Source organism: Leucopleurus acutus (genome assembly GCF_964270905.1).
Source record: "Leucopleurus acutus genome assembly, chromosome: 6".
Classification (NCBI taxonomy): Eukaryota; Metazoa; Chordata; class Mammalia; order Artiodactyla; family Delphinidae; genus Leucopleurus; species Leucopleurus acutus.
The window spans coordinates 47,720,626-47,733,704 of record NC_139149.1 but is presented as its reverse complement, the minus strand read 5'-3'; the positions used below and the strand labels follow the sequence as shown (position 1 = coordinate 47,733,704).

The 13,079-nt window shown below is 41.4% G+C and overlaps 1 protein-coding gene across 1 annotated transcript in view; it reads left to right on the top strand.

Annotated features, from left to right (window-relative positions):
- The window catches only part of ITGB6 (integrin subunit beta 6), a gene marked incomplete at its 3' end in the record, with an annotated part of 67,735 nt that overhangs the window by 21,142 nt on the left and 33,514 nt on the right, over positions 1-13,079 (top strand). Inside the window, exon 8 of the mRNA XM_082841551.1 lies at positions 12,384-12,473. Within this exon, the coding sequence (XP_082697677.1) occupies positions 12,384-12,473 (90 nt within the window). The remainder of the gene's footprint in view (positions 1-12,383; positions 12,474-13,079) is intronic.

Genomic DNA, 13,079 nt, shown 5'->3' with positions numbered 1-13,079 from the left:
CAACAAAAAGGCCCTCCCCTCTGGAGGTAAAAAACCTTCTATTATTAACTCTGTAAAGAGCATGGTGGGTCTCGCTCATCTTTCTGTTTAGGCCAATTCTCAATACAAAGTAGATTCTCAGTAAATATTTGTTGAATGAATTAAAAAACAAAAAACTGCAATGCAAGCACTTCATTTTTTTCTCAAATGGGCTCAAAGTTTCTAAATAGAGATTTGGAGTTTTGTGTGACAAATGCCTGTCAAGGTCAAGGGAGCCCATGTCCAAGAGCAGGTGGGGGAGCCTGACCTACCATTATGGTCTCCTGCATCCTTGGCTGTTTCTTCTGCACTTGAATCCAGTTGGCACTAGAGAGGAAAGGAACACTCTGCATCAGCCTTGGGATCACCCTGTTGGATAAGCTCCATGCCTTCTTCCTAGTCTGTAAAAGGAAAACCCGAGTGATTAACCACTTGACGGTCATTAATCCAAAAACAAAGGCTGCTGCAATATGCTATGAGCCTGATGTTTCAGAAGTGTGGCTTCTGAAATTGTCTACCATATACAAGTTTCAATTTTTCAGGAATCAAAAACCCAGTTTTTATTTCACCCTTTCTTTCCTTTTTCTCCTCATCTTTTGAGCTTTTCACCATAGCAAGGGAACTGAAAGGAGGCAGAGAAATTAGGGAGGGAGATAAAACAATAATTGGACTCTTTTGCTATTTGTAGCCTGTTCTATTATTGTTTTGCTTTATAATGTTTACTGTTGGAAAAGACCAAGACAATTTTTTCCAGTGAGAATCCCTTTATCTCTTGGATCGGTTTTTACTGAATAAAAGGACTGGAGTGGATGACCTCCAGCTTTGGTAGTCGATGATTCTGGACCTGGAGGGGGTGCAAATCACCATAAATTCCAATGATTTACACACGGATAAAGTATAGTTAGCTGTAATATAGCTAATTTTAGGGCACGGTCTAAAAAGTTGTTCTTTATCTATGAACTCCACCCTGTAATTATGGGAATTCCAAATTTATGCTTTTAATGAAAATAAAATCATGTAGGAATTAAAAAGAGAACTTCTGGATTACGAGGAACGTCCATGGAGTTAATAAATTGCTCTCAATTCAAGTGTAATGGAAAAGGATTTTGATTTCTCTTTATTCGCTGGTATCTGAGAATAAAGACCAAGGAGAGCCAGCTGCCTGCACTTTCCTCATTAATAAAAACACCTCTCAGAGAGGGAGATTTTGGAAAAAACAAACTCGTGTCCTCAGATTATCAGGGCAAAGTGGTTGGAAGTATTTTCCAGACTAATTAATAAACCATAAACACGAAAAATCATCAGTAGTTACCCCCTAGGTTACACAGAGTACTTTTCTTCTAAAGAACACAAGGACTCATAATCCAGAAAATAAACACACAGAAAAAAAGGTACAAATTTATAGTCAGGGTCTTAATGAGATGCCTTCTTAGGCCAACCCATGTAGAAATATAAAATGAGATTTCATCAATACTAGGCCTAAATATTTCAAGATTTACATAATACCCAGAAGGTCTAACATCATTAGAACCAGGGTGCTATTGACCATAGTCTTCATTCATTCATTCATTTATCAAACATCCATGAGCCAGGCCAGGGTTGGTGACTAGAGAGAAGACACAGTGTCTGCCTCAAGAGCATTAGCAGACTTGTAAGCCAATGATTTACCTAAAGGTTAGAGGTTATTTTAGAGGTTATGTTCTAGAGACCCCAAGGCAGAGTTTTCCTGAGGGGCCAGAGTTTTCACATCTGTCAATGCTTTTACTCTTTTCTATTCACCATTTTTATTAGAAGGGGCAGCAAATTAATCGGCAATCTTAAAACTACCTTCGATGCTGAGGGTATCCCAGTGCTGGCCCTTCACTTTAAAGAGGTGGAAACTGAGGGCCAGAGAGACTCAGCAACTATGACCATGAGAATAATAGGGAAGGTTTGCTGAGGGCTTATTAGGTGGCAGCTGGGGTTAACTATTTTAACTCACTTTATCTTTTAATCTCCTTTTTAGTACCCCCAAAAATCCAAAAGCAAGTTGCATGTGAGAGCCAGGATTTGAGCCCAGACAGTTTGAGTCAACAGCCCCAAACAGTGAGTTGAGTCACAACTGAACTTGAGTTTCTGCAGTGAAAGAGCAGGCCCATTCCTAACCATTAGGCCAACAGAGAAGCAGCCTTTTCACAAAGTAACCGGCTTTTGAAAGTCACTGAACAGTAAGAGCACAGAGCCCATGGGAGCAGCAGAGCATTCCCTGCAAACGGCAGTCCTTCAAGGCCAGTAAACACTGGATTTTACTTACTCTTGCTGTTAACTTAGACAAATAGAGCCATCTGAATATGTGTGGACTTGAAAAGAGACACATCTGGATTCTGCCTTGTGTGATATTTAAGCCCTGAGCGGTAAGCACGGGTCCCACAGTTAGGGAGCTTATGCCATTGGGCAACCCACCAAAAATAGCTAGTCTCTAAGGTGACCGTTATCGAGGTTTCGGCCAAAGGGGGAATAGGGGACACATGGTCTGACACAGGCTGTAGGCCTCTTATGATGATACCATTCAAGCACATGGAAAAATAGAGTAACACAATGAACACCCACGTACCTCCTGCCCAGCTTTCTCCAATCTTAACACTTTGCCACTATATTTGCTTCCGATATTTACAGAAATAAAACATTTCAGATCCAGTTGCCTGCTGTGTAACTGCCCACCTCCCTCTTTCCTTCCATAGAAGTAACCAGTATCCTGAACTTAGTGTTTATCATTCCCATGTTATCATGTGAAGCATTAAAACATATGTCTACCCATAACTAATTACGTAGTTTGGGCTCACAAGTTTAATTTCATGCTGTATGTATTATTTCCATAGTTTGCTTTTGGACTCAATGTTATGTTTTGGGGTTTTTTTTTTTAAATGATGGTAAAATATACACAACATAAAATTTACCATTTTATAGGTTAAGCATATAGTTCTGTGGCATTAAGTACATTCACATTGTGGTGCTCAAAGTTACGTTTTTGAGGCTTATCCGTGGAAACACTTAGAGCTCTTGTTTACTCTGTTCCACTGCTATACATATTTCATTACGTGTATTTACCGTAGCATGTTCATTTGTACCTGAGGGCTTCAGATCATTTCCAATCCTGCAGCATTACAATTGTTGCAGCCATGCACATCCTTGCAGGCATGTTCTCTGTTGAGGATCCATGTCTGGAAGTGAAGCCCCTGGGTCACAGGGGAGTGGCATCCTCAACCCCCCTGGGTGTATCCAAGTTGCTTTCCAAAGTGGTTGTATCACTTACTCAGTTACTCTCCTACCAAAAACATTGGAATGTTGAAAAAAAAAACCCAAAAAACAAAACAGAAAAAAGAAAAACCACACATTAAATTACTCTTTTTCTGATGATAAAATTAATACATTATTTTTTAAAAAAGAGGGAGATACAGAAAAGCACAATGAAGAAAATAAAGATCACTCATAAACTCACTACTCAGACACAGCTAACCATTCTTGACATTTTAGAATGTCTTCTCTTTTGTTTTTACGTGCATTTACATGTTTTAACATAATTGGTATCAGATTGTACATATTAAGTATGTTCAAATTTTTGGAATGTGTTTATATATTTACAGTCTTAAAAAAGCATAAAAATTAAGTTGCACTTAGTTATATGTCGAACAACCACTTTCATTAATAAGAATAGCATTAGATGAAATCAGGGTCATTCTACAGAATTCTGAATCTGTGGTTGCCAGACTTAGAGGGTGTGTGTTTTAAAATAAAAGCAAACTTGCTGCCCACCCCTAGCAGCCCCAGAACATCTAGAATTACTACACCTTTACCTACCAGGTCACGTTTTTACATATTCCAATGATACTTGGTTACTTTTTTATACATTCATGCAACATGTTTAATAGGACCAACAAATTATTTCTAGTAACCCCTTTTCTTATCCCTGAAAGTGCCCTACTGATGAGGACTCTGACATCTGTGAACAAACTCAGCTCCTTCAAAGGCTCTTCTCCATGCTGCAAAGTGCTCAAAGCTGTGTACCTACACTTCCCTTCCTAGGAGGGTCCACAGTGTGAGGGGACTCAGTTACCTACCTATCCCCAGAAGCCTTTCCTATGGCTGCAGGTGGCCACTCTCTATCTGTGAGGCTGGACCAAATTACACCTATGATTAAAGGAAGCTCACTCCTTCTTGGACCAGCATGCAGAATTTAACTGTACCCATGCATTCTCCACACGGCACAGCCTTTCACACAATTACAGAGGACATCAAGGCACAAGGGACAAGTTAAACTGACAGCTCCCAAACATAAGAGAAATTTGAGAGTATTATATGTTTTAACTTTATGGCTTATTATCTGAAAGAGCTCAAACTAGGCTACAGCGGGGCCACTGTTAGTTACAACATTGTTCAGTATCTTGTTGCCCTTACGGTCTTGAATCTTCAAAAAGTAATCAGAAAATTTTTGAAACAGAAAATTTTGTTGAGCTTGAACAATTTGGGCACATTTTATTCACTAATTCAGGGGTTGGCATACTTCTTCTATAGGGTTGCCAGATTTAGCACATAAAAATACAGGATGTCCAATTAAATTTGAATTTCTAAACAGCAAATAATTTTTTATGTTTTAGTATGCTCATGCAATATTTGGGCCACATACTAAAAGCTTTGAAAGAATTACTAAGAAAAATGGAACAGAGAGTACAGCAATGGGGAATAATGGAAGAGGAGAGTGTAAGACCTTTCTTCCATAGGATCTTCAGGGAAGACCCTTTTTAAGAAATGATGAATAAAGCAGCAACCTGAAGGTTAAGAGGAGTCAAGAGGAGAAGGAGTGTGCAAAGGCCCTGAGGTAGCAAAGTACTCAGTGCTCAGTGTGTTTGACAAACTGAAAAGAGGTTTGTCAGCCTGATGTGAGCTGGGGTAGAAGGGGATGGAGTGGGAAAGGTAGGCTAAAACAAGACCCCCCAGTCTTAGTGCTATTCCGTGGATAGAAGGCATTCAAAACCACCACTTTTGTTGTTGAGTAGAAAATAGATGTCACAGGTGTATGACAAACTGAGGACCCCACATGGGTTACAGGTGTATAGTTTTAAAAACATAATACCTTTATTTTCCAAATTGCCAGAGCTATTCCTGGAAGCAACCTCTTGACAACAAGAATGGTGTGGACCAGACATTCTTAAACTTTGGTGCTCACTAGAATCATCTAAGAAGCTTTCTAAAAAACCCAAGGCCCAGGTCACACCCTGATCCAATTAAATCAGTATCTCGGGGACTGAGACCCAGGCATCAGTATTTTTAAAAATCTCCCTTGGTGTCTCCAAGCACCCAGGGAGGCTGTTAAAATATAGACTGATTTAGGAGGTCTGGGCTGAGGCCTGAGATTTTGCATTTTTTTCTTTTCTTTTTTTTTTTTATTGAGGTATAATTGACAAATAACATTATGTTTGTTTTTGTCTGTACAACATAACAATTCAATATTTGTATACACAGCCCAAAGAGATCACCACAATAAGTCTAGTTACCGCCTGGCATCACACTGTTACAACATTTTTTTCTTGTGATGGGAACTTTTAAGATTTACTATCTTAGCAACTTTCAAATATGCAATACAGTATTATTAACTATAGTTACCATGCTGTACATTACGTCCCATGACTTATTTTATAACTGAAAGTTTATACCTTTGGATTCCTTTACTCATGTCACTCCCACTTCCTGCCCCCACCCTCACCTCCCCACCCCTGGCAACCACCAATCTGTTCCCTGAATCTATGAACTTGGCTTTTTTGTTTGTTTATTTTGTTCTGATTTGATTAGTTTTGTTTGTTTTTAGATTCCATGTGTAAGTGAAATCATATGGTATTTGTCTTTCTCTGTCTGACTTGTTTAACTTAGCATAATGCCCTCAAGGTCCATTCTTGTAGCAAATGGCAAGATTCCTTTCATTTTCATCACTGAGTAATATTCCATTGCATATGTATACAATATCTTCTTTATCCATTCAGCCATTGATGGGCCCTTAGGTTGCTTCCATATCTTGACTATTTGTAATAATGCTGCAATGAAAATGGAGTGCATGTATCTTTTCAAATTAGTGTTTTCATTTTCTTTGGATAAATACCCAGAAGTGGAATTGCTGGATCATATGATAGAAATAAACCTACTCATGTGTGGTCAATCAATCTATAACGAAGGAGGCAAGAATATACAATGGGAAAAGGACCATCTCTTCAATAAACGGTGCTGGGAAAACTGGACATCCACGTGTGAAAGGATGAAACTAGACCACTATCTTCCACAATACACAAAAATTAATTCAAAATGGATTAAAGACTTAAATGTAAAACCTAAGACTATAAAACTCCTAGGTGGTAAGCTCCTCTTGACATCAGTCTTGGCAGTAATTGTTTGGATCTGACTCCAAAGGCAAAGGCAAAGTCAACAAAAGTTAAACTGAATAAGTGGGACTACATCAAACTAAAACACCTCTGCACAGCAAGGGAAACCATCAACAAAATGAAAAGGCAACCAAAGAAAAGGAGAAAATATTTGCAACCCGATAAAGGGTTAATAACCGAAATATACAAAAAACTCATACAATTCAATAGTTTTAAAAACATCTGATTTTAAAATGGACAGGGGGGCTTCCCTGGTGGCGCAGTGGTTGAGAATCTGCCTGCCAATGGAGGGGACACGGGTTCGTGCCCCGGTCCGGGAAGATCCCACATGCCGCGGAGCGGCTGGGCCCGTGAGCCATGGCCGCTGAGCCTGCGCGTCCGGAGCCTGTGCTCCGCAACGGGAGAGGCCACAACAGTAAGAGGCCCGCGTACCACAAAAAAAAAAAAAAAAAAAAGGCAGGGTAATCTTATTAAGAGAAGATCTGAAGTATCTTCAGGAACAAATACTCAGTGTAGACCCTTTGTTCTCTCAGCCTCCATTCTCCAATGCCTCTCTGTGCATTTGTTTGTCTCAGAACAGTCACGCACGGTGGGCCATTTGTCTTCCCTTATCGCACTGTGACTGCTGCCGAGCACTCGTTCAGCTGTGCGCTGCAGCTTCTCGGCTGACAAGATAATTACATTCCAGGGCAGAGTGGGAGAAAGACAGGGAGTGCTCAAAAGTTCCGAAGCCGACTACCTAGTCATCGCTGGTACAGACTTCAAGATCAAGCACCTGATCTAATTAGCACACCCCCATCGCTGCCGGTCTGACTGTGGAATGCTGACAATTAAAAGCCTGAAGGCAAAGCCGATATCAGGCAACCCAGAGACAGACATTCACGCTACCTGGTGCCAGAAACAATTACATATTCTTTTTGGAATCTTGGGAGTCCTAGTAACACAGTCAAGCCTGGGGGTAAACTTTTGCATAATACCTGGGAGCCCCGCGTTTACCGATAATGAACAGGAGAATAAAACCTCACAAAAATGAAAGACCTCACGGGAAGAAAGCCTACTGATTACCTTCAGAAGGACTTATTTCAGCCAACCCAGCCGGCCCCCAGCTCTGGAAGAAGCACACTTCCTGACAAAAACGGGCTTTCACCTGCAAAGAGCTGTTTTACTTTGACCAGATAGAAAGTACAGTACAGTCCCCCAGGAAAAAAAAAAATGTTTTTGCCTGTATGGTTTCACGACTTCTTACGTTTCTTTCAAGATGTAGCCTTTCAATGTGAAAGTGATTACGGACACAAAGCTTTTTCTTCCTTTCTTTTTGCTTTGAGTAGGAAAGTGTTCTATAATCTCTAAACCCCTATATATATAAATACCAGGCATTATTACCTTAACTTTCCAATGAGACACCCCCCCCCCCACCCCGGCTGTTGGCATTTGCACAGTGAGCACGTAGAGCCCAGTGAGCGCTTGCTTTAAAGTCAAGACCTGTTTCTACCACTTATTAGCCCTGTGACCAGGCAAGGTACTCACTTTTCCAGGTAAAACGAAGGCTTAAAATCTTAAAGGTTAGGGACTTCCCTGGTGGCACAGTGGTTAAGAATCCGCCTGCCAATGCAGGGGACACCGGTTCGAGCCCTGGTCCGGGAAGATCCCACATGCCGCAGAGCAACTAAGCCCGTGCATCACAACTACTGAGCCTGCGCTCCACAGCTACTGAAGCCCGTGCACCTAGAGCCTGTGCTCCGTAACAAGAGAAGCCACCACAATGAGAAGTCTGCACACAGCAACGAAGAGTAGCCCCCGCTCATCACAACTAGAGAAAAGCCTGCGTGCAGCAACGAAGACCCAATGCAGCCAAAAATAAGTAGAATAAGTAAATCAAAAACTATATATCGGGCTTCCCTGGTGGCGCAGTGGTTGAGAGTCCGCCTGCCGATGCAGGGGACGCGGGTTCGTGCCCCGGTCTGGGAAGATCCCACATGCCACGGAGTGACTGGGCCCGTGAGCCATGGCCGCTGAGCCTGCGCGTCCGGAGCCTGTGCTCTGCAACAGGAGAGGCCACAACAGTGAGAGGCCCGCGTACCGCAAAAAAAAAAAAAAAAAAAAAATTTAGCAAAAAAATATTTAGTAAGTATAGTTAAAGAACAAGAACAGTGGCGTTGGTTAATCATATAATGTTGAAAATAAACGGCGCTGAGCATAAAATCCCTCCACATCAGTGAGGCTCCATAGAAAGAGTTAAGCAAGCACAAAGCCTGAAGAGAAGAAGCAGGTTGCTCTAAATATTTGGTTTTACAAATTCTTTATTAAAATGCTACTAGCAGATATACGGCCAGTTGACTTCCGACTTCCCCCGCTCTGACGAGGCACATGAGAAGTGTGGTCTGTGTAAAATGGTGGCTGAACGGTCTGAGGTGGCGAGGAACCCATGATGCTATAGCAGAAATGTCACCAGAGGAGGACATGAGGGCACGTTCGAGTCACCATCCAAGGCAAAAACCCAATCACAATGCCCAGCAAGGATACAGCCAATAATAAACTGTATCCCAGAACAGAGCCAGACTCTGAACCTGGAGGTGAGAGTGAACCCAACAGGAAGTGCAGTCAAAGCAGGAATGAAGGCCCCATCGGCAGCTGTCTCTTCCATGGGGAGAACAGCAGTATAGCACCAAGAGCAGCCTAGAGGCTGCCAAGGTCCTCAACCTGAGTCTCTTTAAAGAGAAAACCAACCAACAGCCGGTCTACGGCTACCTGGGGCTGCAGGTATGTGGGGCTGCGGCTCCCCTGCCCTCAGCCCAGCAGGAGTGCACCCCTGATTTCTGGCAGCCGGACGCCCAGAGGCCCTGAACTTAGAGACGCTCTCTGAGAGGAACCTGAAGTGTGCAGGTGTGAATCCAGGTACTATCTTCTGAAGCCTTCGATGCCTGCCCGCTAAATCACGGCCTGTCCACTTCTGATCCTCTAGCCTTGACAAACAGGAGATTTCTAGGGAGCAAATGCAGACTGTTGGACAAATACAAAATCTTTTTTGAGGTTGGGGCAATGTGAACGAAAAACTAGGGCTTGATGAAAGAAGTTAAGGAAACGAAGGTGAACAGAAAAAGCCAACCTTGCAAACACGAGTGAGAAAAGCAACCTCAGGAACTCCTGGGTGGCATGGTGGGGAGGAAAGGGAGAAAATCCATAATTAAGATAATCCATGGACAGAGAACAGGGAACGTAAGCCCAAGAAATTCAAGTCCAAGCATAGGAGTTTTTATTTCTACTCAGCTCATGCCACGTCGCGTCTTCAGAGTTCATCATTTCTAATACCCGAGAGTTCTCTTTTCCGGTCACACTGCTATAATTGATCACACCCAGGCATGCAAAATCATCCTTTTTCTAACATTAAACATGTTTAATCAGGACAATTTATAATAACACTTTAGGGCTTTAGTGACAGAAATGAATTTGACACATGATATTTACAGTAATCATAATACTACAAGATTTAAAGTGTAATGTTTTTACAGTGTTAGATCAAGAAGCCAAATTGTCCATGTTCTTAGTTAGTTATTTGCAGTGCTTTTGGGGGGAATCAGCATCCAGAAATTAATTAATAGTCTTCCTCTCCACAGTGATCAGTGTCATCCTGGTTACTTCTCCTACATGCCAACTCCTTTGTACCCTCACTCTGGTGACGATCAACAAATGTGATTAATGTTAAACCACTCGTCCTAGTAGCCAAAAGCCAAATGTCACACCACATGCAGGATCGTAATTATGCTTTAGGAAGTAGATGGATTTGGCTTTGTTAACCAAGAATGAACCCAGAATCTGGAGGCCCCTTGAACTATTGTGTCTGGAAAATACGCATTATGTCTTGGCCTGGGGGATACCAGGACATTTTTCAAGGATAGCAGTTTCATGCAAAGCTAAGGGCCTTGAAATTCCTTTTCAAAAGGCTCTAAACCTTTCTTTGTCAAACTCTAAAGTTTCCCTCTGCCTTCTCTTCTGGAACCAGTCAAATTTCCACACATTCCAGCTCCACTTGAGTGAAATTCAAGTTCCCATTTAGGTATTTGCTGTTAACCACAGCTCTCACGCTTCATGGCCCTTTTGACATGTGTTTATTTGAAAAGTGAGTCGATGAACCAGTGCCTTCCTCATATTTGACAAGTTCTATCTGACTTGGGGACCCACCTCAATAGGCAGTGACGGAGGGGCCCAAAGTAACGGGAGGGATGTTACCTGGATTATTATCCGCAGCCCCGTCAATAATAAAACCCAGTGTCAAGGCAGATGGACGACTGACACTTTTTTAACAGTTCAGCTTTCCATCAACTTCAAAATTAAACACAATTATGAATGGTGAAATAAGTAGAACATTGCAAAACTCACAAATTAAAACCAAAGCCCATTTTTCCATAAATGAGGAGTAGAAGGTTTGGATTTGAGCCGGGTGCCCACCTCTTGCAAGTGCCCGGGACCTCCCAAAACATGTTGGTGTTCCCACATCACCCTGGCTTCATTTGTTCCTCCCTTGGGTTCCCCTCATCCTGATTTATTTACTTACTATCATGATTATTAATTCTGATTTAGTTTTGTGCATTTTCTAAACTACTTAAATCTTCTTTGGAATAAGATAGGATATCATTATGCTTGAACTTTAGGAGATGCCCTAAATTCTTCACTCAAAGCTTAGTTTTCTTTTTTTGCCTACAATTGTGATAAATTCAGTCATCAGATTTCACAATACACGGAAATTTTAGAAGAGAACAGCTGACAAAATGAGTGATCGTTTCTTCTTGATGTAGCACGGCATGTTAAGCCTACTGAATTGATGTTGGTGAATGCAACAGCAAATGAATAAATGAGTGAATTGGTAGGCGAGTGGTACCTTACAGCTTAACAAGGAGAAGACAGAAACTAAAAACAAATAAATGAAACGAAAGCATAGCAGTTGGGGTCCACTTGGCAAGGATGTGATCTATCTGCAAATCCTACGGATAGAAGCCTTTGACGATTATAGAGTTATAGTTAAGATTGATATGTATGACTATTTCTTCAAGAAAAAAGTCAAGGTATGCTTGAATGTCTTTATTTATGAAGACAAGAATGTGTCCTGTACATTTTCGAAAACTTTCTGTTTGAAAATAAAGTTTTAAAACATAAAACTTAAGGAAGGGGTAATTTTCAGCTGTCTAGAAAGTTGCCTTCTTTGAAACGCTTCAGTCCTTGGCCATGTTTGGTACCTGAAGGGAGGAGCTAATATTGTGAGTTCTCCTCTGGTAAGAACGACATCTCAGGGGAAGCAACGTAGGTGGAGAATGCAGATAGTTTAAAGGTAGGTGCTGATTCACAGGGTCATGGTGTGTGGGGAGAGATCCCAACCAACCCCAGTACCATGCTGACATCCCTAAAAGTGTACTCGTTACTGCTAGGAAAGGGGGAGTTAACAGCAAGCATCCAAACAGTTCACTCCTTTGCTCCACCAAGCGATTGACAATGATTGACAATTAAGACCTCTGGGCTGAATGACCTGCAGGGCGACCTGAGAGCAGTGAGGGACCCACGTGACCCAAACCTTAGTTTCTGCAATGCTACAAAAAAGAGAAGACAGTTCCTGGTAGTATGCTCAGAACTTTTTAGACAAAGGATGCTCCACGAATGGAAGATGTTATATAAGTGTTATTTTTATTTGAGACTTGAGTCCCATTGTGATGTAAATCACAGCCCTAGACTAAGGCCACCACAGGGGCTGGATTTCCCCAGCAGCAGCTCTGGCTTTTCATTTTTCCACCTGAGCACGGGAAGCAGCACCAGACAGGGCTACAGTTTCAGGAGAAACACCGTTTATTATCTGGAGCCTGTTTCTCCTGGCCAGTTAAAGAGAGGTGATCTCAACCAGCAGGTTGAACCCACACTTAATGCTTCTCAATTACAGTGAGCAAAGATTGACTTATTCTTTTTCGTTCACAGAATTATGCAAAACTCATTCCTGGAGCTACAGTAGGGGTACTACAGAAGGACTCTGGAAACATTCTCCAGCTGATCATCTCTGCTTATGAAGTATGATATTTCACTGCTGGGTTTTCTTTTTGCATTTCTTTGGTATTTAAAAACTAAGATATGTTTTAGGCTGTTAGATGCGCTCTCCTTTGTTGGTAGAGACAGTGCTTATCCAAAGAAAATCTCTCTGCATTAATGGATATAAAAAGTTATATCCAAAACATAAATTTTGTTCACCTTATTTGCAGATATTCTTCCCGGAAGGTGGGGCAGAATGTAGAAAAATCATAAACCTGGTCATAAAGGTTGTTTTTATAGTAATAACCAACAACAGCACTGTCACCTGCAAAATTTTAATTCTACTGAAAAGGCTTCATGAGTCGTACAATTAAGCTTCCCTCTTCTCTGCCTGAAAAAAAATTAAGTTTAAATTGCCAGCGAGTAACAGAGCTATGAGAACTAACTCCACAGGCTTAATGAGACTAAATCATAACTCAAGGGAAAAAACACCAAAGCACACCAGGAACCGCTTTGTAGATTTTCTGCTTTTGAGAACCAAGGAAATTTTCCACTGGTTTTATGTCATATATGTACATAAATACATTTTTTTTTCTTTTGCCTTGTCTTTGTAAATTAGTGCCTGAAGACAGAATTCTTCCCTTAAAA